This window comes from Salvia hispanica, chromosome 4 (assembly GCF_023119035.1).
Source record: "Salvia hispanica cultivar TCC Black 2014 chromosome 4, UniMelb_Shisp_WGS_1.0, whole genome shotgun sequence".
In the NCBI taxonomy this organism is placed as follows: domain Eukaryota; kingdom Viridiplantae; phylum Streptophyta; class Magnoliopsida; order Lamiales; family Lamiaceae; genus Salvia; species Salvia hispanica.
Window position 1 is genome coordinate 34,412,443 of NC_062968.1, and position 25,658 is coordinate 34,438,100.

Here is a 25,658-nt window from a genome sequence, read left to right on the forward strand (position 1 = left end):
CCGGTTCACTGGCCGATCCGGTTTTTAAAACATTGGGTAGTATACTACATAGATGATAAAGTGCAACATAATTGATGAGAGACTTTTTTGTTATCTAATAAGTTGGGAGTTTGAGTCGCATACGAAGTTATTTATCCTCTTTAAAATGAAAAAAAATAAATTAAATTGCGTATGTAGTATTCAATGTCATTCCCTCGTACGGTCCATATTTTAATGCATATTGTTAAATGGAAAATTGCATACGATTAAACATACACGCGTATATAACCATATTATACTCAATATGCATACGAAATTATTTGCTACTACGCATTCTTCTTTAAAAAATTGTTGGGCGTAGAAGATGATAAATGGTGAAGCCATCCGATTATGGTCCATTCGTGTTGAAACTTTTCGAGATATAAATTATCAATCTTAACCGTGAACTTTTAGACTTCTTAGACCGTGTACAACATTTTTACAAAGATATTACTCCCTTCACTAAGTAATTTTTGTAGGACCCCCAACCTATTGGACATTTGGACCGGCCTTGAGCCCTTTTGGTAACCGACTGCTCGTTTCTTATTTATTCTGTTGAGGCCCAATAATATAAAATACTATTAACATACTTAGTCACTCACCTTGAAAAAGGATATGCGATGGGCCTAATGAAATCACGTTCTTTAATCAGATATATTACAACAAATTAATCCATTATAACTATAGATTACAACAATGTATCACATTTAAATTGTCCAAACAGAATAATAGTATAATTGTTAAGGACATTTAATTTCTTTCTCGGTACAAATGAACCTCGTTACAAATAAATACCTAATTCTAGAAACTAAGTCGACAAAAGTGGGGGGCTCTCTCAAGAAGCATATTTGCAAGATGCGTCACCTGAGAAAAACAAAGTAGTATGGATTAATATGGAGAAAATATAGTATATTAGGTTGTAGAATTAATGAAAGAGAGGAATAGTAGTAGTATAGTTTATTTACTGGGATCAGTAGAGATGATGACTGCACTGCCGGAGAAGTCACAGTTGAAATCATCGAGGCCTTTAGCATGATAGTAAGCATTCATGACGTAGGAGGCGTGGGCCTTGAGAGTGTCGGGTTTGAAGCACGCGCCACCGGGTTTAATTGGGGCACAGTCGATGCCTTGGCTGCAAACATAGTTAATGTTGCTCTCAAGTGCAGCATCGCTCGCATCCGACTTGGGCACACAGTACTTCTTTCCCACCGTCACTGCTGGACCTGCCGGAATATCCTGTATATAACAAAAGGAATTATATATACGTCGAAAAGAATCAACGAATACAGGTTCATTATCAACTTTGAATAATTTAGCAAAAGCAAGGGGAATATATAAAGGGGAAAAGACATAAAGGGCAATGTCACAAGATTCGGAAATTAAAAATTCACAAAATTTGGTAAACCACTTTTTTTGAAAAAAATATGCAAACAGCAAAATGTGTTAGTATAAAAAAAATTCAATGGGCACATGCAACTTTTGACTGCTTAACGTTCATAATTGATAAAGATGATTGCATTTGCCGCCCAGCCCACAAGGCCCACAACCACCGTCATGTCACATGTGGAAACATAATCATAGCAATTAAGTACTGATTATAAAATTTTGATTTCCATCCTTGTATTAGTAGTATAATTAATTGCTGTTATTTGTGAAACAATATATACGCTTACTGAAATTATTTTGCATATATTGTGCATAAATTTCAAAACAGAGTGAACATATAAAGCAAGGAACTTTACAGCTTACATTGTCAAGTTATTTCCATGTTTACAAATTTATTACTTACTCAGACCAAAATTGAGATGGACCGTTTTGACAGAATCAACCAGAGGCATACTAATTATGAATGATTAAAAGGTATTTAGAAATAGGCATTACCTTGATAGGCTGATTAGGTGCACCCCCGGCCCGCATGATCCCAACGTCGTAAACAGGGCTAAAATCGGGCCTGAAAAGCCCGAAATTCTTCTCGGCGAGCGAACCCGTTTTCTGATTCTCATTGAATAGCCCAAAAATGTAGGTCACGAACCTCTTCTTCGGCATGAGCGGCGTGCCCTTCCCAGCATCGAAATGTTTAACTAGACCGCCGTTGTAGTCGGCTGCGTTGGGCACCGAACACTTGGGCTGCTCGAAGACCTCCCCCAGCGAGGCCCACCCCGTCTCCCCGACCACAATCTCGACGTCAGCATACCTTGTTAAGAAATACTAGTAAATGTAAAAAAGAGAAGTGAAATGAAATAGTAAGTGTTAGTAATAATAAAACCTGAGCTTCTTCATGGCCATGTAGACAGAGTCGAGGAGGAAATCAAAGAGGTTGCCATAGGTGCGGCGGGTGTACTTGTCGAAGAAGCCTTTATTGGGGCGGAAGAGGGCCATGTCGGCCTTGTCGGGCGAGTACATGAAGTAAGGGTAGGGGTTGACCATGAAGGGGGTCTTGGTCTGGCGGTGGAACTCGAGCATTGGGGCGAGGACGGCGACGTCCCAGCCGGGGCGGAAGCGGGCGAGGCTGGGGAGGTCGGAGGGCTCGAGGATGGCGAGGGAGTGGGCGGTGGTGACGGCGATGTCGGTGATGCCTTCCAGGATGAGGGCGTTGTGGAGGGAGGACATGGCGGAGACGAGGTTGTCGATGAGCTCCTGGGGGCCCCAGTGGAGGACCTCGTTGCCGACGAGGAGGTAGTTGATGCGGGTGTCGGGGTAGAAGGGCTTGATGTGGTCGGTGACCCAGCGGCGGGCGGATTTGGGGTCGGTCAGGGAGGGGATCTCGCCGTTGGGGACGGTGATGGCCACCAGGATGCCCGTGTTGCCGAAGGCGCGGAGGATGTCCGGGTTCGCGTCGAACATTTTTATGCGGTCGATGCTTGTTTTCTCCTTGATGAATTGGGCTACCTGCGCGGGTGGGGGGAGGTTGTCGCCCAGGGTGCCGTAGTTCACGCCGATTGAATGGACGCCGGTGGAGCCGGCGGAGAGGAGGAGGAGGAAGAGGGAAAACATGATGATGGCCATTGTTGAGTTTAGGAGGAATATTGTGTTGGCGGAAAGGATTATATAAGTGGGAGCTTTGCCTATAATTTTGGAAATTTATGAGGTGGTTATACCTGTCTCTCACAAAAATAGAAAAGTTAACATTTGGTTTGAATTGTTTGAAAATCTGAATTATGAAATTTAATGAAAATTCTGAAATTGCATAAAAGAATAAAAACGAATTGAAAATTTATTACCAAAAATTCGAAAATTTGAAAATCTATGTATCAAAATCCAAAAATATAATTACGGAATACCCTTAGAAATATTTAACACAAGTATTTTGAAATATCTGATCCCAACATTCAAATTTTTTGAAAAAATACAACGAATTTTACATTTTGATATGGTTCCGATAATAAAAAGCATAATAGTTTGGGTAATTATTAGGACAAAATGAGTCAAAACAATGGCGCACTTTATTTATGGACATTATAAACATTAAAGACTATTTTAGTCATAGAATCTCCTTTTGTCCATTGAATTATGGTCAGTTTATATAGTTTATCATTGTTCTAAAGTATTTATGACGTTTTAACAATACAGTATCCCTTGGTATCAATGATATGATCATATGAGAGCGATAAAGTCTAATACTTGCAGTAATCAACTGTCGTTCTAAATAGGAATGTTGGTAATTACAATTGCAAAATAAATTATTTTAGATAAAATTGTCATTTTAGTTACGCTATAACTAATTTTGAATTTTACTTTATATAAGAACATCCATGAAGGCCCAGACACAATAGGTGAGATAGGGGACTGACAGCATAAGCAGTAGAACAAAATCAGGAACGCCGGACCATACAAGTTTTAAAAAATGATCAAAAATTAATGCGTAATGAAGCTAACAATCCAGAAATAAGATGCAAAATTAGCTATAGATACATTTAAAACAGCAATCCTAGGAAAAATAAAACACCAACTGTATCAATATCAATGTGGGAACAACAATACAAACATGAGGAAGAAGGATGAAAATCTTCAAGTACAACAATGAGGCAAACCCCAAATGGATATAGCCATCAATCTACAACCACGCTTGAAAAAAACATTAGGCGGATGGATGTGTTTTCAAGTAGCAAGATCTGACCTTCCACGACGCCCTCTATCTGTTGCTAATCCACCACTTCCGTGTTGGGTCTCCGTGCACCGTCTGGATGTTGTCTGCTGCTAGCATGCTTTTTATGTTTCCTATTCTTTGCTTTCTTTGCCTTCAACCGACGTTTCTTCTCATTCGCATCAACCCATGCATAGTCCGATGGTAGGTTGAAAGGATCAACTTCATCACGGAAGCTCCGGCCTTCACTGTCACTCGACTGGCCCCCACGGCTTCCCCTCATCCAGGACATCCATGATGTTGAACCTTCAGATTCTTTAGACTTGGAATCTTGAAAATGAGCAGGGCTGGAGAGAGGGGTTGAGAACTCCTCTATTGGCTGAAGCTCCTCGAATTTCGTAAATGTCACCAGCACGCGTATTGTGGGGACAATTGGAATGGCAATCTGCGCAATTTGTTCACTCAGCGCCCAAACCATTTCAGAATAAAGATGACAAGTCCAAGCTAATATATGATCACAACCTTTGTGTCTCCCTGCTTCTATTTAGATTATACTCAGACAACAACACTTCATGCAAAATTCGAAGTAATAAGCGTAAATGACAGACTTATACAAAAATATGATTCAATTACAAGCTCCAAGCACATGGCATTTGCACATCATGGCAGTGGTATTCAATCATCATATAGTGAGGCGAAAGGGCCACATCTTCTAAATAATCTTAAAAAGTAGTACTAATAAATTTGATCTGGTCATTGAAAATTCTTTACAAGACTTTCGATTTGGATATTTTTTATTTTAAAGCTTTCGTTATGCTGTTACTGTAAGCATTAGTTGTTAGCCACAATCCAGAATAAACAAAATTAAGGACATCCAAGAGACAGCCAACATATTGAGCATATTCACATCATTTCTATCCAAGCACTATCAAAATTAAAAGATTCAACAAGTTGATACTAAGTAAATCTTGGTAGAACAAGTTACAAATGAATCAATTATGCAGTGTAGACTTTCTTCAGTCCCTAAGTTTACTTATTCATTGACTGCTGCTAAATGCAAATAGTGGAGATTCAGGTATTCACAGTAGCATTTAGCAACACTCATAACATAATTATAAGGATTATTAACGATCAACTCCAAATATTTCAGATTAATAAGTGGAATCTCTATGGAAATGAGGCCCCCTTCTTGTTGGAAACAGAAGGCATATAATATAACACATTAAACAGCCACAAGAAGAAAACCAAAGGATCAAAAATTGCATATGTATCTGTATTTAGTACCTTGACAGGAAAAGTTCCCGGAGGCAGCTTGGTAGTCAAAAGCTCGCGAAGTCTTCTGACAGCTTTGACCTTATTAGCCAATATGTCAAGCAAAGGCAAGAGTTCTTCAGTTCGCAAGGGAAAATCTGGTGTCAACCATAAAACAGGTCTCAGACCTTTCTTGTATTCACTTTCATTCTTCGATTCAACAGTCGTTCCTTTCTTCTTTTTCTTCTTGCTAATTTTATCTTTTGACTTCTTAAGGTCCCCCGTATCTTCCCTAGGAAATTCAGACGATGATCTGCGACTGTCATTGGCCTTCTGCTTGCTATCATCAAGTGCCAACTTTGAAAACTTTTTCAGATTTTTTGAGTCATCAGGATCATCTCCAATGTTCTTTGAGCTTTTTTTATTCCAAGCAAACCAACCTTTCTTCTCTTTGATGGTACCATTTGATTCACAACTATCAAGTGAACCAGCATCAAAGTTCTCATGGCAATCTTGGACTTCACTGCCTTCGTCCTCACCAAATCCATCCCCCATCCCGAGTGCAGAGTCTAACTGCTTTCTTTCCTCAGCAGTCAGTACATCATCAAACTCATCATTTTCAGCCCCATTTGCCAATTTATCATCCTCGTTAACTGCAAAAAGCTCCTCATCAGTCATAGCACCAGGAACTCTCCTAGACTTCACACTCACTTGTACATGAAGCATATCAAAAACCTTGGCTTTCCAAGAGCCAACCATCTCGGTCCTCTCTTGTCTTCTCCAATTCAAATGAGGGATAAGCTCAGCCTGAGTGACATCAATTCCAGGTCTGTACATATTAGTTTGAGACATCAGAGCCACTTCATGTGCAACCTCAGCTTCTGATGGTTGAACACCAGCTCCTTCCAGAGCATTTGTGATCTCTTTCTCCTTGTGAGACAGCACAATCAAAGATCCAGGAGGCAACGATATATTTCCATCTTCTGAGGTATGACCCTCTCCAAGGAAGAGAAAAGTCTGATCAGAGCGTTGGATACGAAATCCATCAAATCCTGCAAGGGTCATATCTGCTCGGAGGTTAGAGCCACGTTTCCATATACGGTAAGTGTCTGAAGGGGCAATTCTACCAATGAATGGTATCACCGAACTCTCAAAATGGAAGGTAATTTCCATATAGAAGTCACGGATCCGAGCTGCTGATGCCACGATCCTGGGAAGCCTGCGGCACCATTTAGCCCAGGCAAGAGGCTGGTAATGTCGGGCTATGATCATCGCAATGTTCTCCTCTCTCGTACAAACTGCCTCCTGGAGTGCACTCCACCCATTCTCATTCTGTAGACTCCAATCAGCACCTGCTGCCATTAACATCTCAGCTGACAATGCGTCATGCAGCCGCACCGCGAGGTGCAAAGGAGTTTCCCTGCCCGGAACATCTCTTCTGTCAATCACTGCAGACACAGCATCAGCATCCTTTTCAGCAGCCATGGACTCAGCCTCATTATTCACTTCCCCCGCCTTTGCCAAATTAGGAAGCCCTTCCACTATCCGTTTCAATGCTGCATAATCATGCCGAAGCACTGCCAAATGGGCAGGACTATGTGCATATTTTGACAAATCCTCCATTGTTCAGTCTTCCTAATATCTATCTTCGTTTTCCCCTTTCACTCAGTTAATTCAACTAATTTGAAACTCCGCCAAAACCTTATTCTATGAAGAATCTCAAAGCACGAGCTCTCCACCATAGTGCACAGAAAATGCAAAGAAACCATCACAGTTCCTAGCACCTAAAAGATCCCGACTATGAAGCTGAAGTTTCATCTACGCCAACGACAAATTCAATTCTGCTACACAAAATAAGTACTTGACAACCCCCAATAGCCCCCAAAGTGTTGATTCCAACTTCGCAACACCAGGAATACAAATTCTGAAACAAATAAACAAGACGCAGCAAGACTAGCCCAGCACACTCGATCTAGCTCCAATTTTAGCTCGAGAATTTAAGTAACGCTCAAAGAGAAGCACAAATCACACACTACAACATAAAACGAAAATTACCGAAGAAACGGAAACGAAGCTTCCGGGTGCTGAGGAGAGTCAAGAATTGAAATTGATGTGGATTCAGATCTCTTAACCGCGCTTTCTCTCTCAAAAAAATGCAGGATTTGTGTAAAGATTAAGAGAGAGAAAGGCGGGTATTGTGATGAGTGAAAAAAATTGGCCCTTGCTGGCTGTAGCTGTTTCTGGAGAGGGGTTTCATAACCACCCTCAGATTGGAATTGTATTACTGAACTGCCACTGGTTTGGTACGTACTGTTTTCAAAAATTGATAGCAATAAATTATTGAAATGAAAAAGAATAAGTAAAAAAAAATAATATAAATAAGAGTTTCTTCTACATTATTTTTTCTTAATTTATTCTTTATTCACTTTAATTATTTATTATCCAAATGAGTGCAGAAAATGAAATGACTCTATTACGGTGGAATGAATGAAGTACTACTTCCTCTGTCCCATAAAATTTGGTTAAATGTGGATGATATGAGTTTAATGCGTAATAAGTAAGAGTGAAAAAAAAAAGTAGTTGAAATGATATAGTGGATAGTGGGATTCATAAATGATAAAGTAAAGAAAAATGAGAAAATATTTTTGTAAATAAATATGAACTATTATTATGAAAGGAACGAAAAAGAAAATTCAACCTATTAAAATGTGTCACTGAAATTATATGTATATGGATTTAAATAGTGTAAAGTAAACTATGAATATTGGGATTTGACTGATATTTAATTCTGAAGGTATAAACTTTTTAAATATCTTGACTTATAATGGGTGAGGTTTGGTCTGAAAATACATCTAGCTCTAAAGGTTGTGTATTAATTTGGGTCAGATTTATACTGTACACAACCCTGTCCATAGGTATGTGTTCCCAATTTGGGTAAAAAATCTTGTGCACTCCGTTTTATAATTTAGTGTTTGAACATAGGGTAAAAATTAATATTTTTATTTGTTATAGTATGGGATTTATTTGTTTTTGGCAAGACAAATATGCCTTTATACATGTCAAATTTGGACGTTTGTGTCTTCAGTTGTGATTTGTAGCGGTAAATTATTTCAATTCTTTTCTTATCGTTTATTTTGAGTTTACGTATGTATTTTCACTCGGCCAAATGGATATCATTAATAATTGCATGTGTTTTACAAACAAATGAAAATAAATCACATTCTGCCTTTTTTTTCATCCATGTGTGATGTAGAGAAATATTGTACCCTTGCTACAGGCCCATGTTACAGCAGCCAGAAATAAGTACTCCATATTTAACTCTTTTTAAATGAATGTTTCCTCAGAATGCTCTAGAATCTAGATCATCATTGAGGCCTAACAATTGAGTGATGTGTTTAATTTGGAAATAAAGGACGAAACTAATATACACAATATAAATGATATTAATTGGGGGTGGGTGTGTAAGTCAGTGTTGATAATGAGGATTTGGGACATTTTTCTTATTTAGATTTTTTCAAGGTTATCATGCAACTCTTTTACCTGAGCGGATCACCTACTCCAAAATGGTGCACCATCACCCTCACTTATTAAAATTGCTCACATTTAGAAGACTATTTTATTTTGTTAGCATTTTGGAGTAGCTGATCCAATCACATCACAACAGAAAAAAAACGATAGGACATTGTACTTGTAAATAATATCCAATTTCTTATTACATCAAGGCACAGAGCATGCAATATGTCTGGGGAAAAAAATCCAAAGAAAATGGCAGATGTACTATAGAGTGAATGTTAATGTAAGAAGAATATAGCAACTTTGAAATGAGAGAGCTGTGCTCCAAAATGATTAATAAGAAAACAAGCTTTCGAGATAAATTTTTTTGTGAGCTGTGGTGTTATCTAATGTGAATGGACTAGCAATCAGCTTCGCCCAATAATTATATATGTACAGAAATAACTTGCAACACTAAAACTTTCTGGCAAATAACTCGCAGGTAAGTATGTTGTCCATGCTCGTTGCTGAAGCTCCAGCTCCCAGGATTGGAACTAGGGTAAAGAATGGTTCTGTATCCTTATCGATTCTCTTGCTCATCTCCGCAAATTCAGCAAATGTGTTGGTAAAGATCGTTGACAACACTCCATGGCTCGTTTCAGGACTTGTTGAGAAATAGATCCTCAAATTCTGAAACCACAGACGTTGATGAGAAATGTGTAAGAGAATTTTGCTAAGATGCATATACAGGAATCAAAACCGACTGATAGACTAAGATGCATATAAAAGAATACAAGATAAATAGTAAGTATATACTCAAATTTGAATATGATTAGTGATTACTCACTGAAGTTCGTTAAATTAAGTTCGATATCGAATTACAAAAAAATACTAAATGACTTCTTAGGATGATTTTCAATCTGTATTTTGAGTTGTTACTCATTCATTTCATTCTGATAAAAAAATTTATGAGCCAATTCAAATCATTAGCATTTTCAAACTATGAGCAATAGTTTATGCAAGTCTTTTTTCACGTAACTCAATCCATCTCCACAAACAATCAATTCATATTCAAAATACGATATCTAGCAACCATTTATCGGGGTTGATATTGACAACTTAAAGGTGACCGGAGACTAACCATCACAAATGTTGATAAAAAATGCATCTAAACAATTAAGCGTAGTCCACCGCCCAAGAATCAACTCAATAAAACAAGTTAATGACTGAATATGAAGTAGAAACTGTAATATGAGAAGTATGGAATACAAGGAAATCAAGTAAAAGAGAAACAGGTGAACGCATCATAAGATAAGATTCAGTGTAACGTAAGAGATAACTAACCAATATATCTTCCCAGGAGAGATCATTCTCAAGAAGAACTTCATCGAGCAGATAAATGCAGAACTCAGCTGCCCTTGCGAGCTTTTGAATATTAGCTTTACATTCTGATTCATTGTAACAGATCTTTGCCACTATCTCTTGCGTGATAGATATCACAGCTGCACATATTCTACCACCAACAATACATTTCTGAAGACATCCATTATGCCAACTTTCATGCTCAAACCCCCAATAAGCCTGTTTCGCACATAAATCTTGTTTGGTGACACGAGTTGGGATCTCCATATCCTCCCCATTGTAAAGAAGGGGTTTCACTTCCACCAGAGCTCTGAAACAAAAAAAAATAAAGCTATCAGGCCCATAAATTGAGTTATATACTAGATGATTCTTTTGGATCATGTTGCTTGTGTGTCATCTACAGAATGAGTTATGCTAATTGCTGCATGAGATATTGAGAAGTAATGATAAAAACTACAAAGCATTTAACTATGTCAGTCACCTCTTTGGCAAATCGGGAACAAGAATGTACAACATAACAGGATCACTCAGTCCAGGGGTATTCGACTTGCTTCCATTGTTCAACCGCAACTTCATTTGTGCAAGACAAACATCCATCTGATTATTAACAGAAACTCGGTCTGACGAACTCAAAGATGCTGAACAATAAATAACCAAGCAAATAGCATTCGTAGATATTGAACAATTGAAACATTTTGCAACAGCTTCACTGTTATCCAGCGCTTGTTGGAACTCCAATGTGGGACCTCCAACAGAGAGTAACATTGTCGGTGGGTCAAGCCCCAACTGGCCAGCCATTTGCAGAACATCCTTATGCAAGGTTGCCTGAAAAATATGTAAGTAAATGAGTAATAAGATGAAAGTCGCGACATGTGTTTCCCCTTCAAAAGTTGAAAACCATGAAATTATACTACAATGAACAATTAAAGATCCTAGCTTCTAAGACTTTAGCTCATATGGCACTAAACATTTAAAAATACAAAGCTGATATGTTTTTCTGGCTAAATAAATGTGGTCATTAGCTCATGAAACTTCACAACCCAACATTAGTTCTTGTATAGCATCATGACTAAATTTATGAAGAATATGGACAAATTAAGTCATTTTAATTAAAAAATAGTGAACAGAAACAACATGATTTTTCATGAGTATCAATGAGAATAATTCATTGCAGAAATGTCTTAAGATGGAAACCCATAAAGCTACAACTAATTTATCTATGAGCACCATCTTCATGCCAAGCTGATGCACTCCAATTGCAATGCTCATCTAATATAAGCTAACATTATTTATTCAACTATTGATACAATAATACATATTTTACACGCGTATGCAGAATAACATACATGTCTGAGTACTCTGCTCATTTTAATAGAAAGTGAACTAAGAAATACAACAATAAGGAACTCCATATGGTTGTTGATGGAGAAAGATGAAAATCATTGTTATGCTAAGAAATCTCTTCTCCAATAATAAATGTCATTCTATCACAAGAATATGGAAAACCCAAATTCATCTTCATAGCTGTACATTGCTCTGGTAATAAAGAATATAGTTCAATGCAGCACATATACAAAAATCAGAAATGGAGAGTGCGCTAAAATGCTATAGAGGAGACAAAAAACCATTACTATAATTTGTTCATAATTATAATTAAGTTACGTATATCCCATAGTTGCATAGAGACACTGAATACTGTAATTTAAACTTTGGTTAGGGAAAGGTGATGGTTGTCAAATAAAAATATATACCATCTCCTATACAAGTAAAATATTATCAATATACAATACAATAAAACTAACTTTGAATTGTCCAACAGAACTTCATACCGTCTGATCTGATAAAAGAAAAATAATTAACTAAAACATAATTTACTCACGATAAGTATCTAACCTGGCTGTACGGACCGATACAACTCGGAGCCCACTCTGAAATACTTTGAACATGCAAAACATTTTTAGTATTATCATCTGAAACTAAGACTTCAACATAAGCTCTCCCAAGACCAGCTTGCAAAAGAGGAAGTTCTATAGTTGACCGTGATGGCACACCAAAACGACACTTCTCTTGAGTAATGAATTTCACATATTCATCATTTGCTAGTGCAAACTCGTTCATATCAGCTATATATAGATGTATATAAAGAACGTTCTCCCAACATAAATTGTTTTCACTAAGCAACAATTGTATTTTTGTTAAAACCACCCGCAGATCCTCTCGCAAATCTGTAAAATCAAATATGGTTAAGAGTACATAAACCATGAATTCATGAGGGAAGCAGAGATATATTTAGCCAAAACTATTGTCCAACAGAATTCATCTTCTTACCTACTGAGGTTTTGGAGGCATCTTGCAGCCAGCAAGTAATGGAAAAAGTATTTTTCTTCTTGGATTTTGAGATATGGATTTCTTGTTTTGTTTCCACTCCTATGTTGGACATCATAACATTTTTTGGAGATGCAGCTTCCAAGATATCCTGGAAATCTCCCACCACTTCATGCACTAAGTTGGACTCCCCTACAGGTACCTCATTGATTTTGTCGTTATCAGTTTCAGACAAGGGAACCAACTTCTTCTCCAAGTGATATTCTAGGGGATGTAGAACACCTACAGGAGCTATTTGATCTGATGAATGTAGTATGACTTCATATTTATCGAGCACTATTCGAGCATTCTGGCAAGACATACACATGTCAGTATTGTTTTAAATTTAAATTAGCACAACATGGTATCAGTATCACTGATTTGCCAGGAATTAGGCTGTTAATTAGTGATGCCTCACTCATATGTCAGATTTCACTGACCTAAAACAAGGACAGGCAGATATAACTTATACAATGTGACAGCTGAGGTTATCAATCAGCCCCTTATAAATCTTAAATTGTGAGGGGAGGAGAATACACCGTAGTCAAAAGTGTCCAAAAAGTTTATTACTGATACTGGCATGAAGAAGGAAACGAGAAGCATGATAGCAAATAAAAATTGGCAACCAAGATCATCAGAAAATCTAATAAATATACACATGAAGAAAAAGGTTGTCTTGATGTGCAAGTAGACACCAAGTGTCCTAACTGAAAGGACCTACCTAGTAGTTCCTCGAATCCGTCTCCTAAACAGTGGAATCCCCATGCATTCTGCGTAGCTTACAACTATTTGGTGCCCCACCTGCAAAAGTAATATACACACTTTGTGAAATCACAAATATAATTAGTCAACACCAATATTTCAGTAGAAGCCAATGATTCGCATCTAGTAGTCTGATCACCAGAGGCGTGTAAAGCAAACAGAATTCGGTGATTAATTTCACATAACAAACTTGTAAATAAGAGGACTTCCGAATCGAAACGAAAATTGACGAAGAATAAACCGATTTTAAGGTAGAAGGGTTACCGTTTGATACATGTAACTATCGAGCTCATCCTGAGCTTCATCAATTGGCATCACATTCGCCAGCGCCACAATCTGAAGTTGCGAAATTTATTTAGAGAAAACTAAAATAGCAGAAGAGACAGAGACAGAGAGGAGATGAGAAGGAAACCTGGTGGCCGTACTGCTGGCATTTCATCATTGCATAGCAGCTGTCCTTACCGCCACTGACTAGCGCAACCACCTTCATCATCGGCGCCGGCGTGGTTTCGCCGGTTGAATTGACTAGGGTTTTACAATGTTAGAGTCCACCTACAGTTTCAGCGGAGTAAACCATAAAATTTTAATAAATTATTAATTACAAATAATAATAATTATATTATTATGTTTTTATTACGATGTATAGTTTAAATATGAATTATTCATCATAATATATAAAATATAATTATAATTATAATTGTAGTTACATGAAGTATTATACTCATTTATTATAATAATAAATATAATAATTATTATATTATAATTATAATATTTATGGATATTATAATTGAAAAAAAATTATAAATTAAAATTGCATTATAACTTTGTTGATTAATTATTAATTTATAAAATATAATAATTATTTATTACGCGTTATATTGTATAATTATATTTTAACTATTTAATAAATTATTAACTACTATCATGAATTATTATAAAATATAGTTATAATTATGATAATTTTAATTATAATTATTTATTATAGTGAAATTAAGGAGTATGATTTATAATTTTAAATTATTTTTAAAACATTATAATTACTAATAATAATAATTAAAAAAAACTATATTATATTGCATTAAATATGTAAGAATCCTAAAACTAGGAAAAAGAATACCTAAGAAAAGCTAGGATTCAGAATCCTGGAAAGTTGTACTAACTTTCCTTGTTCTCGGATTCTAATTACTTTCCCAGTTTGATTAAAAATCCAAACAAACACATGAATTTAAAATATAAGGAATCAGATTACTTTCCCAGCCAGAATCCTGCCAACCAAACATGGCCTTAATATTATATCACCTGACCGGAGACTTTTACACATTTTAAGATATTTTTTACTTTCATAAATATTTGGGTGGATCCGATTATTGAATTTATATAGTATGTACCTATAAAAGCAGTACCATTAATCTCAAAGGAATTATTATAATATATTTTTATATTCAAAAAAAGATGGGACATAATCTTAAATTCCCCTAATGACCCAGTAACAAATTTTATACCTCAAATTTGCAAATCGAACATCACACTATGTTTTCCCCGTTTTCGCAAATTAGTTAACCAGCCAGAGCAACAGATATGTGCTCGAGAAAACAGTTTTTCATAAAACACGATGAAAACCAATAAGATGCACAGACTAATAAGATTAACAATTCCAAAAGAAATCAAGATATAGGACAAACAAACAAGCAAAAATAGACACCGTAGATTTACCAGACTAACCCCACCCTGAAAAATGTACCAGCAGACATTTGCTCTAAACATAAATAATTAACAAACATTTTCTTACAGCTATGCAAAGGAGAACTCCTAGATGTTGTGAACTAACATACCCCGTTGCAAGTTAGTCGCCAGTCAACAATTGGTGCACTCCCTCCAAGCCTTTGCAGAGCCCCCATTCGATGGAATTAACGATTCTTCAGCTTGGAAAGCATGCTGCATGCACAAGCTGAAAATTTTCCAGACAACCTTAAACGTATCGCTGATTGCACTGAGATGATTGCTGAAGCCCATTAGATGGGTAAACTTTTGCTTTATGCTTCATAGCCATTTTGATACAAAGAATTCACTAGTAGACACCTGAGTGAATAAAATTGGTTAACAAAGTATCAACATGTCATGAAAATGGTATGTGGGCGATCAGGTAAATAACAATTTACATGTTCCATTTAACTTCTAATTCTGTGGCAAAGTAAATCAGGTATCACACACTGGCAAGTGTCAGTCATTAGAAAGATCATCTGATTTGGCCCCCAATACATTCTAACCAACAATTTTGGCCATTTTTTCTATCGCTTTTCATGTATGCTTCACAGAAGGATTATTCTGCATTATGAAGGAACCCAAATCAAGAAATTCAATGACACATTTCTTTTTTTTGCTATTTTACGTTTCCCAAACTTTTCATTCTGATCTAACAAAAGAATGTCTTCATCTCTATTTGTAATATTTCTTCCCCACTCTCCCATCTCAAAACCCAAACAGACAACCATCAACCTACATCCAAAAAGCGCAATTGCTTCTGCAGTCCTAGACACAATATCGGTGCAACACAATTTTCTCCAACTTCGAAATTCATATATCACAAACAAAAAATATATTTCAGTTATCCAAAACATTCCTATACCTCCTAGAAGTTGTTTTAATCACCAAAGATACATAGCTAGTGGCATGGTCCTACAATCCTTGGTCTATTTAGCATTTTATTAGGTTCAATAATGAGGGAGCAATATTGCAACTCTTAAAATGTAGTAGTAAGTTTAAGTCATGCAACAAAGTCAGAGTACAAACTATCCTTATGAACTTGATGTCACGTTACATGTAGTGTCTTGAAGCTATTTTTACCACTAACATGAAATAACTGACATATTGAGTTATTTCTGATAATGTACAAAATGTAAGAATATACATGTTTATTATATTCAGTGTAGAAGGATGATGTAGTTCATAAAATGAATAGCAGTTAAGGCTAAACAGAAGCAGTTTTATCACACGCGATTCCTAGTCATTACCTCATTTCCATCATATCCAGAAATACTGGAATAGATATGCATCATTATATTTTACTATTAGCTACTCCGTCTGTCCCATTATATGTGACACATTTATTTTGGGCACAAGTTTTTAGGTAGTGGTGTTTAGTGGTTAAATGAAGAGAGAATAAAGTAGGGAGTGAGAAAAAAGTAGAGAGGATAAAGTAAGAGAGAGAGAGAGAGTTGCTTTTTGGTTGTGTCACTTATAGTGGGACGGCCCAAAAAAGGAATACGTCTCATTTATAGTGGGACAGAGGGATGTGTTATTTAGTTGTTATTAGTTTGTTAGAGATAAGTTTATATCTCAGAGTTTGATTTGGTTTAGGAGTCTAGTATTCATCTTTTAGTGTTTTATTCAAGTTAAGAGTCATTTATCGAGTCATATAAATAGGACTTTGCTCCCTACTTTTGCAGTATTCAGATATAAAGTTTAGTTCAGCTATTTTTTGCCTTGGCCCTTTCGGATGATGGTCTCTTATCCATAGGAGGAGTTATTTATCTCTAATTTTATTTATCTTTGTTTATTCTCTATCTCTTTTTTCTTTCTTTCTGCTCTTTATTATTTTCCAGCAGATTCTAAATTGTTATCATGTCAAATGTGTTATATGCTTCATATGCTGAGACACTAGCGAATGTTTATGATACACTCGCCTACCACTTTGTATCTACTACTGGATTCAGTAGAGGAGATATGATATTAGACTGCTACAACTCATGTCAGAATTAGGTGGTTATAAATATAGAGTGTGACAATGCACAAAATTTTGTACTTCCTCCGTCCATAAAATATAGACTAGTTTTACCATTTCGGGTTGTCCACCAAAATAAGACTAAGTCTAAATATGGAAAGTTTTCAACAAATAATAATCTTAAACATCATTTATGATGTGGACCCCACAATCCACTAACACTCATTCCACTACCTTTTCCCTCTCTGGCTCTCTCTTTCTTACTTTTTCCTATCTCTCTATTACTTTACCAATTGCACATTAAAACCCGTGTTATTCACAACTTTGTCTATTTTTTGTGGACGGAGGGAGTACGAAACAATTACAACTGCTTCACAGAACCCAAAAATATCCTTTTACATCAATAGAGATCTTACCAAGCAGTGCTCAGAAAGGAGCCTCAAGAGATTCGTCCCAAACATCTTGACTTCCATTAGAGGCCTCTTCAACATCTTCCTCCATTGAAAGCCTAATATATTCTCTGTGTGCAAAGCGGTCCCACTCCGTTAAAGTTGGATTTTCACGCTCCTGCCCAGTAATTAAATGGTGAGAAAAGGGAGAAATCTTACACCTCAGCTTTATGACCAGATGTCCAGAACATATTGAAAATTAAATCCTTCATGTTAAGACAATAAAGTTGTGTGACTTATACCTGCCGAATTAGGAATGGATCACGAGTCTCAAAAGCCATGAACTTATTAAGGTTAAAGAGAATATTGAAAACACTCCCAGAGAGTTTGCTTCCTTTCAAATCACGTAATGTAAAATAACTATCATCCTGCAAAACAGACCAGGTTGATTTTTATGAGATGACAAAGTAGGTCGATACTTTATATACAGCCAAGAACCAACCATGAAACCAACCCCAGAAACAAGTTCAACCATAATAGTTTTTTTGCTAACAAAGAAACATTTTTACAAAAAGACACTGGAAGCTAACAAGTGAACAAGATACCCACGAAAACATGTCAAATGCTTGAAAAAAAAATTAGAAAAAAAGCTAATCCATCACTGCATATAAGGATAAGACCTTATCACACACTAGCAAAGATGGGGGAAACAAGTTGGTCAAGTAAAGATATAAGAAAAGGTTTTGGAATATGCATTTTACACTTCTAGAAACTAGTGAGAAACCTAAGAGCATGACAATTCACATTATCGTGTCTTAAAGTAGCACAATTGATTCCACTAGGCAATGACTCCTTCATAGTTTTCATACAGATAAAGCACAAAATAAATATAAATATACAGACCACAGAAATGGAAAAATGGAAGATTCAAACACATCTACAATCTTGTTGGGAGTTTACCTCTGGAAAAACCATGTCAACTATCTGACACAAAATATCCTCAAAAAGCACGGGCTCTTGGGCCATGCATTCCATTCTGTGCAGCTGCTCCTCGTAAAAGAATTGCATTTCGTTCCTCGTAATAATCCCATTGCCATCTAAATCTATGCATTTGAACCTGAGGGATCCAGAGAGCAACATACAGTTCATAAGGATCCCACGGATAGACCTTCAACCACTCCCGTTTGGCTTAAACAGGAATCAATACATATAACAAATAAACAAACAACTTCAAGAAAAGGCCTCCCTGTAGGGAACTGTGTCCCCGTAGCTTGATTGCAGTAATTTAACCAATCAAAACATTTAAAAAACATTCAAACCTAAATTCCCATACACCAGTGTAGAATACAAGCTCACAATTCACATCAAGTCACTAGTCTTGGTCATCATCCCGTAAAAGGGACTCAAAGATATGTCCATGCAGCTATGTTTCTAATTCAAATACCATACCATTATTTCGTAGGTTCAGTACCCTCTATGCAGCAGGTCTTGACAAAAGAAGTTGAGCATTATCAGAGTTTTCACGGTAGGGCATAACAGGAGCAGCCTAGCATAGTTTCAAAACCTACTAAACTAGGTTTACAAAGGGGATTCAAAGAACACAATAGATTACAAAATTCATTTATGAATTCAACGACCCTACACACATTTCAACAATTAAATAAGCTTCAGTTTCTTCATAAAACAAAACTTGTTTCAATAACTTGTCATTTTGGAAGATAACTAACATGCAGGTTCAGTATTAAAGAATTACTACTATTTTTTGCTTGGCTAGAAATAAAGATACAAACCAGTATTCGAGACTGGGCTCAGATGATTTGTCCTCCTCTGACAATATGAAGTAAACGAAATCTTCATATCCCATCTTTCCTTCAACCTTGCTGGTGAACTTTCTAGGAACCTAGCAAATTTCAAGGAAGTAACATTAGAGAGCTGAGTGAAGCATCTTAATGTATAGAGATTAGTCTCTCCTCACAAAAAAAAGAATACGACTTCAATAATAACTAGTGAAAACAAAGATAAGAATACAAAACAAACCTGAGAAAATATTCTATCAACAATCCTGTAGGTAAGTGCATGGTTACCATATCTGATAAGGTTCTCTTTGTCGATCAGAAAGTCGTGATCGGTATCCAGTTCCCAAAACTTGCAGTATATCACATAAAAATGTTCGTAAGAGAAGTACCTGCAGTAAAAATATGAGGTAGCAAATTGAAATGAATGACGAATAGTAGCCAAAGATATTGATTGAATCAACCAAGTATCAGGTGTTAATCTCTTGCCTAGTTCTCCCTCCATCCCACCATAGTTGAGTCATTTTTTCCATTTTGGGATGCTCCACCATAGTTGAGTCATTTCTATATATGGTAATAATTAACACAATTTCTCTTTCCTACATTATTATCTCAACACTCAATACAATAAACATTTTTTTCTTAATCTCGGTGCCAAAAAGAAATGCATCAACAACGGTGGAACACAGAGAGTATTAATTGGGTGCTAATCTCTCAATTCATAGTATGAGTAACCCCTCCCCCCCCCCCCCCCCCAACCCCACTCTATTGGAGGTGGCACAGTGGCAGCAGATAAAGAAACAAGTCCAGAAAAAACATATGAGAAGTAACATAAGCATGTTGCACTTAGAATCATTTCTTTCCAGCAAAAAATGATATCATGTCATTGCTCTGAACCTCTAACATACTAATCTCAACTAAATGAAATTATTCTTTGGAATCAGCCAATATGCAATCACTTTGTTCGTCTCATATGCCAAAATTTACACGTTCATTTTGTCAGGCCAGTTTATGTTTGTGTATAGCCAATAGCATAAGCATTTGGTCACATTCTTGCATTATATTATATTTATAACCGCTCAGAAAATAAAAGAAAAGATAAATCTAATGTAAAATGAAGTAAGGTAGTTCAACTACCTAAGAACTTTGTTAATATCCTCTTCTTCGTCTGCATGTTGCATTGCAGCTATCAAGTTTGAACGTTTGAGCTCCCTGAGCGATAGACGACCATTACCTGCTCTATTCACGTAGTAAAATATTCTGTATATTACAGTTTCAGCTGGAAATAGCAACAGAATAAGTTAATCAAATAACAAAAGGGGCACCTTATGTCAATAAAAACGAAACAGAAGTTAAGTTTAAAATCAGCAGATCGTATAAAGTTAGGCCCGACAAATGAATTGATGCTCGTTCTTTGATTAGCAAAATATTGGTATAAAAGAAGCACTTAAGCATAAGAATTCTGTACAAACTACCAAACAATCATTAAGATTGATCTGTGTCTTACTCTATCTATCAGTCCTTTCGGCAATTATGTAACATTTTAAAGATACAAATCAATAACCAAAGTATACCAAACCAGTAGTACTTTAGCATTAATATGGAAAAGGACAAAACTAGTTGGCAAACTAAGCCAAAACATTGCCAATTGATGTGATGAACATATCCAAAAACAACCATGTTTTGTCATGCACACTGGATCTATATTACCAAATAAAAAGGTTTAAATTGCAATAAGGAAGTAATTTAATGTTTTTCGAGCTATGAATTCAAAATTCACGCCACGGCTGCAAAACTAACCAAAGTGAAAAAGACAATTACACAGTTTTTTTCTTGAAGTGAACAAATTTCAGGAGATTTGGATATATTTGAAGTCCTATCGGACCATAGTAATGGGAATTAAGGGCTTTATAAGCCCAATAATTTATTTGTAAGTTATATGACCACATAACTAGACATCAATATCTTGTCATTTTCTAATTACCTCTTCTGCAGCATTTATAGCACAACCACTCATGCTTATTCTACCAAGAGTATATCCAAATGTAGCAGTTAAAGTAAACCACATAATATTTAGTCGGCCAAATAAACTAGGTTAAAGAATAAGATAAGTTTTAAGTTCAAAACATACCATATCTTTCTTGAAATTCAGGTGTACTCTGTAAGAACTCCAACCCGGGATGAGTAGTTAGAAGTTCCCGAAGCACAGGTTTGAAGTCATCCTGCATCAAGAACACAACAAGGCAACAACAACAATTAGCAAGCTAAAATTTTCACCAAATAGTACAAACGATAGCCTTTAAGGCAGTCACGTAACCTGGGCCAAGTATCTGACATCTGGCTGCTTCAAGATCATGTAAATTTGGGTTGCTACATCTTTAGTCAACATGTTTCCATTAATCCAATAATCAACGAATGCATCCCTGTTGGCATCTCATTAATTCAGTAACAGTAGATACGTAACACTAAACAAGGCACGACAACAAAGAAAAAAAATCAGAAACTCTTGTACAGATCAACCACCACACGTGCTCAGTTGAGGAATGCTTGATGAAAATGTGCTTCAGAATAGAACATTGCAGAATTTCGTAATCAGATAACACAGTAGTTTATGTTCTCTTGCATAATTCTGCCATATGATATTATATGTTGTCAGTAATTATCACTTCTGTATAACCTTAAGATCGGAAAACTCAAGTCAACTAATTGCATCTTCTTCTTGAATCTGATTAAAGTTAGCTCTCACATTTCTCAAGTGACTGAGTATCACGTACAAACAAAACTTGCCACCAGAGCAGTATTGACCCAGTGGATGCACATGAAAACTGTTTGGATGATGGGTAACAACTCACAAAGTTGAGGCTAATCTGAGTCTTTAGCCTACTAGAGGTGGCAATGACGGAGAATATCAATCCCTTTGACATGCTGGCTCCTCATGATGAAGCAGAACTTGATGTTGGAAAAATGAATTCGAAAAGAAATAAAAGACAGTACCATGAAATGACTGATATCTCAAGTAGCCATATTTTTCTTAAGGAAGGTATATGCTTATCGAAGTTCCTTCTTATGTTACAGTAGTTTGGGTGAATCTTAAATGGATGACAGGCAGATACTGTGAGTGGTTCTTCATGCTAACAAGCATACAGTCACAAGGCGACCGGATGGTCTTACAAACCTTTCAAGAGAGAGGCATAAACAGAGGGTGAAGAAAGAAATATTTGCAGATTGAAAATATATTAAGTGGAATATGCCAATAAGGCTGCAAAAGTCAAGGTTGAGCTTGGTCAATTAAAAGACACCGAATGTTGATTGTGCTGCCCAGATAGAAAAGGATGCGAAGATAATAACTGATGTCTGACGGAAATTGATTTTCTACAACTACATTAAATTAATAGAGTTTCTCTCTGTTCATTTTAGTTGATAATTCATATTTAAGCAAGTATATCATTTGATGCAACAGGAAAGCTTGTGATAGTTGCATATGACAAAGATGTTCCTTTATTAAGTTCCTTTTAATCCCAATAATAATTAGTGCATAGGCAGATGGAAGATAGATGTATCAGAGATAATAATGGCCCTTAAGTTGCAAGGTGATCCAAAAAAAGAAGTCAAAAGTGTAGTTAGTCTTAGACTGTTAGCTACAAATGTTCAAATCCAGATCAATCCTGAATACTACTGTATTAACATAGATCAGCCTACAAGATGTGTATATTATGCTGATTGGAGTCTCTACTTCAAAGTGAAATTTGAAAAATAATCACCTTTGCTAGATTTCATTACATAATTAAAAATTTAGAGAAGCTGTGAATTGGACAGTTATGCAAACATCAGATGTAATTTAATTATTACTATTTCTATGGATTACACTAGCTTACTCTCATTCTGACAAATGCATCAAAGAGCAGACAAATATCCAAAACAAGAAGGAATATTTAAATCATGAAAAAGAAGAGGAAGGTACATAGCGACTACCTGGTCACGATTCCACTGCAATCAGTATCGATCTTTCTAAAAAGTGCAGCAGAGAAGAATGCAGGGAGCTTGCAAATTTCCTTTGTCACTGGTTTGAATTCTGATCCGCAAGAAAATGTAAGCTTATGAACAAACCCAGTTGATAGGGGAAGTGTTTATATCTAAGGTTGTAAGTTCCAGAGTTATTTGAGATGGGTACAAAGGCAATAGAATAAGGAATTGGAGGCATACACACGTACACATACACACACACACACACACACATATACACAACAACCACCGATAGATTATTTGTTCACATCTGAATTGCAAGTTCCACATACAACGTAACAATAAAACTAGAAGAGAATATGTGCAACAAATGTGTAAAATCTCACCATGCATTTGGAGCCCATCCACGTGACCATAGAAAAACTGATTGATTCTAAACAAACACCGTTCTTTCAATTCATTTGGTGGAGGACGACCATTAAGGAAATAGAACTGCACTTATTAAAAGTAGTATCATGGTATCAATAACTATTACCAAAACAAAGCAGAACCAGCGACAAACAGATGGAGATAAATTGAATAATATCACTAACATAAAAAATTCAACTAAATGACCTGTGGTATATGCTCCTTCACTGGCTCATTCACTAACTTCAGGGGTGACCTAAACGCAGATGGGCCTCTCTGCTTCGTATGCCGGGGCGAAACTGATGAACTTCTTGGTGACAGTGGTGGCGTACTGCCAGCAGGAAACATTGAAGGCAATGTATTGCTTGCCACAGCATTTGTACCAGAGGATGTTCCAGCTACATTCACAGGACCTACTCCTTTAGCATTATTAAGCAAGGATTTTACCTGTATATCAGAGGATGACCTTTATACATACATTTGAGTATCACTTCAACTATGAAATGACTAATAACCCAAATACATAGATAGAGGAAAGCCTGCAAGCAGCTATCAGCTAACTTACTTCTTCTGGAATTTCACATATTCTAAAGGATCAAAATATTCATGCAGCTAAATGATCGGGAGTACAGTTTCAGTTTATACTTGCTAAAGCAATAGGAAAATTGAATTGCAAAACAATCTAAGAAACATAGGTTTTAAAACTGCACAAGGTATCTTGAAGCAGTCAGGTACATTATTGGCTTATGTTATGAAGAAAAAAAGAAATACATCACATATATTTTCTCGCAGTTGTTGATCAGTCATATGAATCACATCCATGTTTTGCAATTCATTATGAATTATTTAAGCATCAAAATAATTTCCAACTATCATCTAACACTTCGTGAATATATGTAGTGTAACTTGCAACTTTTCCATACGATTATTCATATAAGCACAAACCCATCTAGAAACAACAGCAACAGACAACGGTTATCATTAGCAAGCTACTACTGCTAATTCAAGTGATTTAAGTGAGACAAACCTGTAACTCGGCCAGAGTAGTTAGTTTAGTTGGACCTCATTTTACAATTTTAGAGCTCTAAGCTAATCATCACTTGTCTCGTTGTGGTCCATCTAAGCTAAGATTTTTCACTGAACACCCCCTGATCCCCGATAAACGCAATCATTGAAACGCAACCCTCATTCATTTTGGACGTGTTATCAAGATTCCCCTTTCCCTTTTCTTGCTGCACACCATGTATTTATATTGCTCAATACATATTGCAAACAGATTTACCTCGTTCTACAATGAGAGAAAGCCTCACAAATGCAGACAGACAACGCATGCACGCTCTCTACTTCAATCTTTTTGTCTGTATCTCCCTTAAATAGACTAACGTGGGAGATGAACGACCATCTCTTTTATAAACGTCAATCCTTACATGCACCAACCAATCTTAATATATCCAATAAATTGAGCATATAACATACTAACCCATATCGACGACAGTCACCATCCAACTGTTAAACAAGAAGTAGCGAAAAATAAAATACTTAATAAAAAGGATTACCAGAGAATTGGTTTCCGGGAGAGATAGCCACTGATCGAAAAGCTTCACCGCAACACAAGGATTGGCCTTGATAGCGAAAGGAGACACCTCCCCGAGCTGCAGTAGCTCGGCATCGAGGCTCGCAACGTCGCCATGGAAATCCAATTCCATATCTCAATATTTCCTCAAATTATGATATGCCCTCAGATGTTCTGCACCATCAATCAGAGCTCTTAAACGAGCTTTCTTTCCCGGACGGATCTTGGTAGATTCAGAATCTGCGAATGGTGAAAACATTTCCAGATGTAAGCATCGAACAAACCCTAGAATCCGGACGAAACTGAGATCGGAGGGACGGAATAGGTGCTGATATTGCAAACTCTTGGAGCAGAAGAGAGAGAGGAGGAGGGGGAGTAGTGATGACAATTATAGCATCTAACAATTGAATTAACGCAAGATGTAACCAAACCAATAACTTGAATTGAAGCGTAAGCCCAAATCTGGGTGATTGCGAAT

The 25,658-nt window shown here is 36.5% G+C and overlaps 4 protein-coding genes across 6 annotated transcripts; all 4 read right to left on the reverse strand.

Annotated features, from left to right (window-relative positions):
• Positions 1-634: 634 nt before the first annotated feature.
• On the reverse strand, positions 635-3,052 carry LOC125217566 (glucan endo-1,3-beta-glucosidase-like). Its single transcript, XM_048119083.1, has 4 exons — positions 2,285-3,052; positions 1,900-2,212; positions 984-1,254; positions 635-882 (listed from the first exon to the last, which is right to left on the reverse strand). Exons 1-4 carry the CDS (start codon positions 3,022-3,024, stop codon positions 854-856), a joined length of 1,353 nt encoding a protein of 450 aa, XP_047975040.1. The 5' UTR covers positions 3,025-3,052; the 3' UTR covers positions 635-853.
• An 852-nt stretch (positions 3,053-3,904) lies between these two features.
• LOC125217565 (ankyrin repeat domain-containing protein 13C-A) lies at positions 3,905-7,562 on the reverse strand. Its single transcript, XM_048119082.1, has 3 exons — positions 7,409-7,562; positions 5,387-7,137; positions 3,905-4,547 (listed from the first exon to the last, which is right to left on the reverse strand). The coding sequence occupies exons 2-3, from the start codon at positions 6,974-6,976 to the stop codon at positions 4,161-4,163; spliced, it is 1,977 nt and encodes a 658-aa protein (XP_047975039.1). The 5' UTR covers positions 6,977-7,137; positions 7,409-7,562; the 3' UTR covers positions 3,905-4,160.
• A 1,606-nt stretch (positions 7,563-9,168) lies between these two features.
• Positions 9,169-13,903, reverse strand: LOC125220960 (diphthine--ammonia ligase). The gene is made up of 8 exons (XM_048123087.1): positions 13,746-13,903; positions 13,598-13,669; positions 13,293-13,372; positions 12,536-12,885; positions 12,101-12,432; positions 10,689-11,032; positions 10,190-10,517; positions 9,169-9,535 (listed from the first exon to the last, which is right to left on the reverse strand). The coding sequence occupies exons 1-8, from the start codon at positions 13,824-13,826 to the stop codon at positions 9,320-9,322; spliced, it is 1,803 nt and encodes a 600-aa protein (XP_047979044.1). The 5' UTR covers positions 13,827-13,903; the 3' UTR covers positions 9,169-9,319.
• Positions 13,904-14,946: 1,043 nt separating this feature from the next.
• Positions 14,947-25,658, reverse strand: LOC125222910 (serine/threonine protein phosphatase 2A regulatory subunit B''beta-like). 3 transcript variants are annotated; one of them, XM_048125796.1, is made up of 14 exons: positions 25,619-25,658; positions 25,164-25,420; positions 23,815-24,054; positions 23,586-23,691; positions 23,209-23,308; positions 21,554-21,659; positions 21,368-21,458; positions 20,374-20,515; positions 19,481-19,628; positions 19,234-19,343; positions 18,404-18,560; positions 17,746-17,871; positions 17,471-17,621; positions 14,947-15,412 (listed from the first exon to the last, which is right to left on the reverse strand). In XM_048125796.1, the coding sequence occupies exons 2-13, from the start codon at positions 25,311-25,313 to the stop codon at positions 17,481-17,483; spliced, it is 1,617 nt and encodes a 538-aa protein (XP_047981753.1). In that variant the 5' UTR covers positions 25,314-25,420; positions 25,619-25,658; the 3' UTR covers positions 14,947-15,412; positions 17,471-17,480. The 3 variants fall into 3 exon arrangements, with proteins under 3 accessions (XP_047981753.1, XP_047981754.1, XP_047981752.1); XM_048125797.1 differs by lacking the exon at positions 25,619-25,658 and having other exon boundaries at positions 20,374-20,470; positions 25,164-25,576; XM_048125795.1 differs by lacking the exon at positions 25,619-25,658 and having other exon boundaries at positions 25,164-25,576.

Bases quoted from the DNA above. Each gene is read 5' to 3' on its own strand.
- LOC125217566 (XM_048119083.1), bottom strand. From the start codon at position 3,024: ATGGCCATCATCATGTTTTCCCTCTTCCTCCTCCTCCTCTCCGCCGGC. The intron at 2,213-2,284 runs GTTTTATTATTA...TTTCTTAACAAG, and splicing joins ATGGCCATGAAGAAGCTCAG to GTATGCTGACGTCGAGATTG. The intron at 883-983 runs GTAAATAAACTA...TGTTTTTCTCAG, and splicing joins CATCATCTCTACTGATCCCA to GTGACGCATCTTGCAAATAT.
- LOC125222910 (XM_048125796.1), bottom strand. From the start codon at position 25,313: ATGGAATTGGATTTCCATGGCGACGTTGCGAGCCTCGATGCCGAGCTA. The intron at 24,055-25,163 runs GTAATCCTTTTT...TCTGATATACAG, and splicing joins TCCCGGAAACCAATTCTCTG to GTAAAATCCTTGCTTAATAA. The intron at 18,561-19,233 runs GTTTGTATCTTT...TGGATCCCTCAG, and splicing joins GAGCCCAGTCTCGAATACTG to GTTCAAATGCATAGATTTAG.
- LOC125217565 (XM_048119082.1), bottom strand. From the start codon at position 6,976: ATGGAGGATTTGTCAAAATATGCACATAGTCCTGCCCATTTGGCAGTG. The intron at 4,548-5,386 runs GTACTAAATACA...CAAATTGCGCAG, and splicing joins CGGGAACTTTTCCTGTCAAG to ATTGCCATTCCAATTGTCCC.
- LOC125220960 (XM_048123087.1), bottom strand. From the start codon at position 13,826: ATGATGAAGGTGGTTGCGCTAGTCAGTGGCGGTAAGGACAGCTGCTAT. The intron at 13,373-13,597 runs GTAACCCTTCTA...TTACTTTTGCAG, and splicing joins ATAGTTACATGTATCAAACG to GTGGGGCACCAAATAGTTGT. The intron at 12,886-13,292 runs GTAGGTCCTTTC...GTGTATGTCTTG, and splicing joins CGGATTCGAGGAACTACTAG to CCAGAATGCTCGAATAGTGC.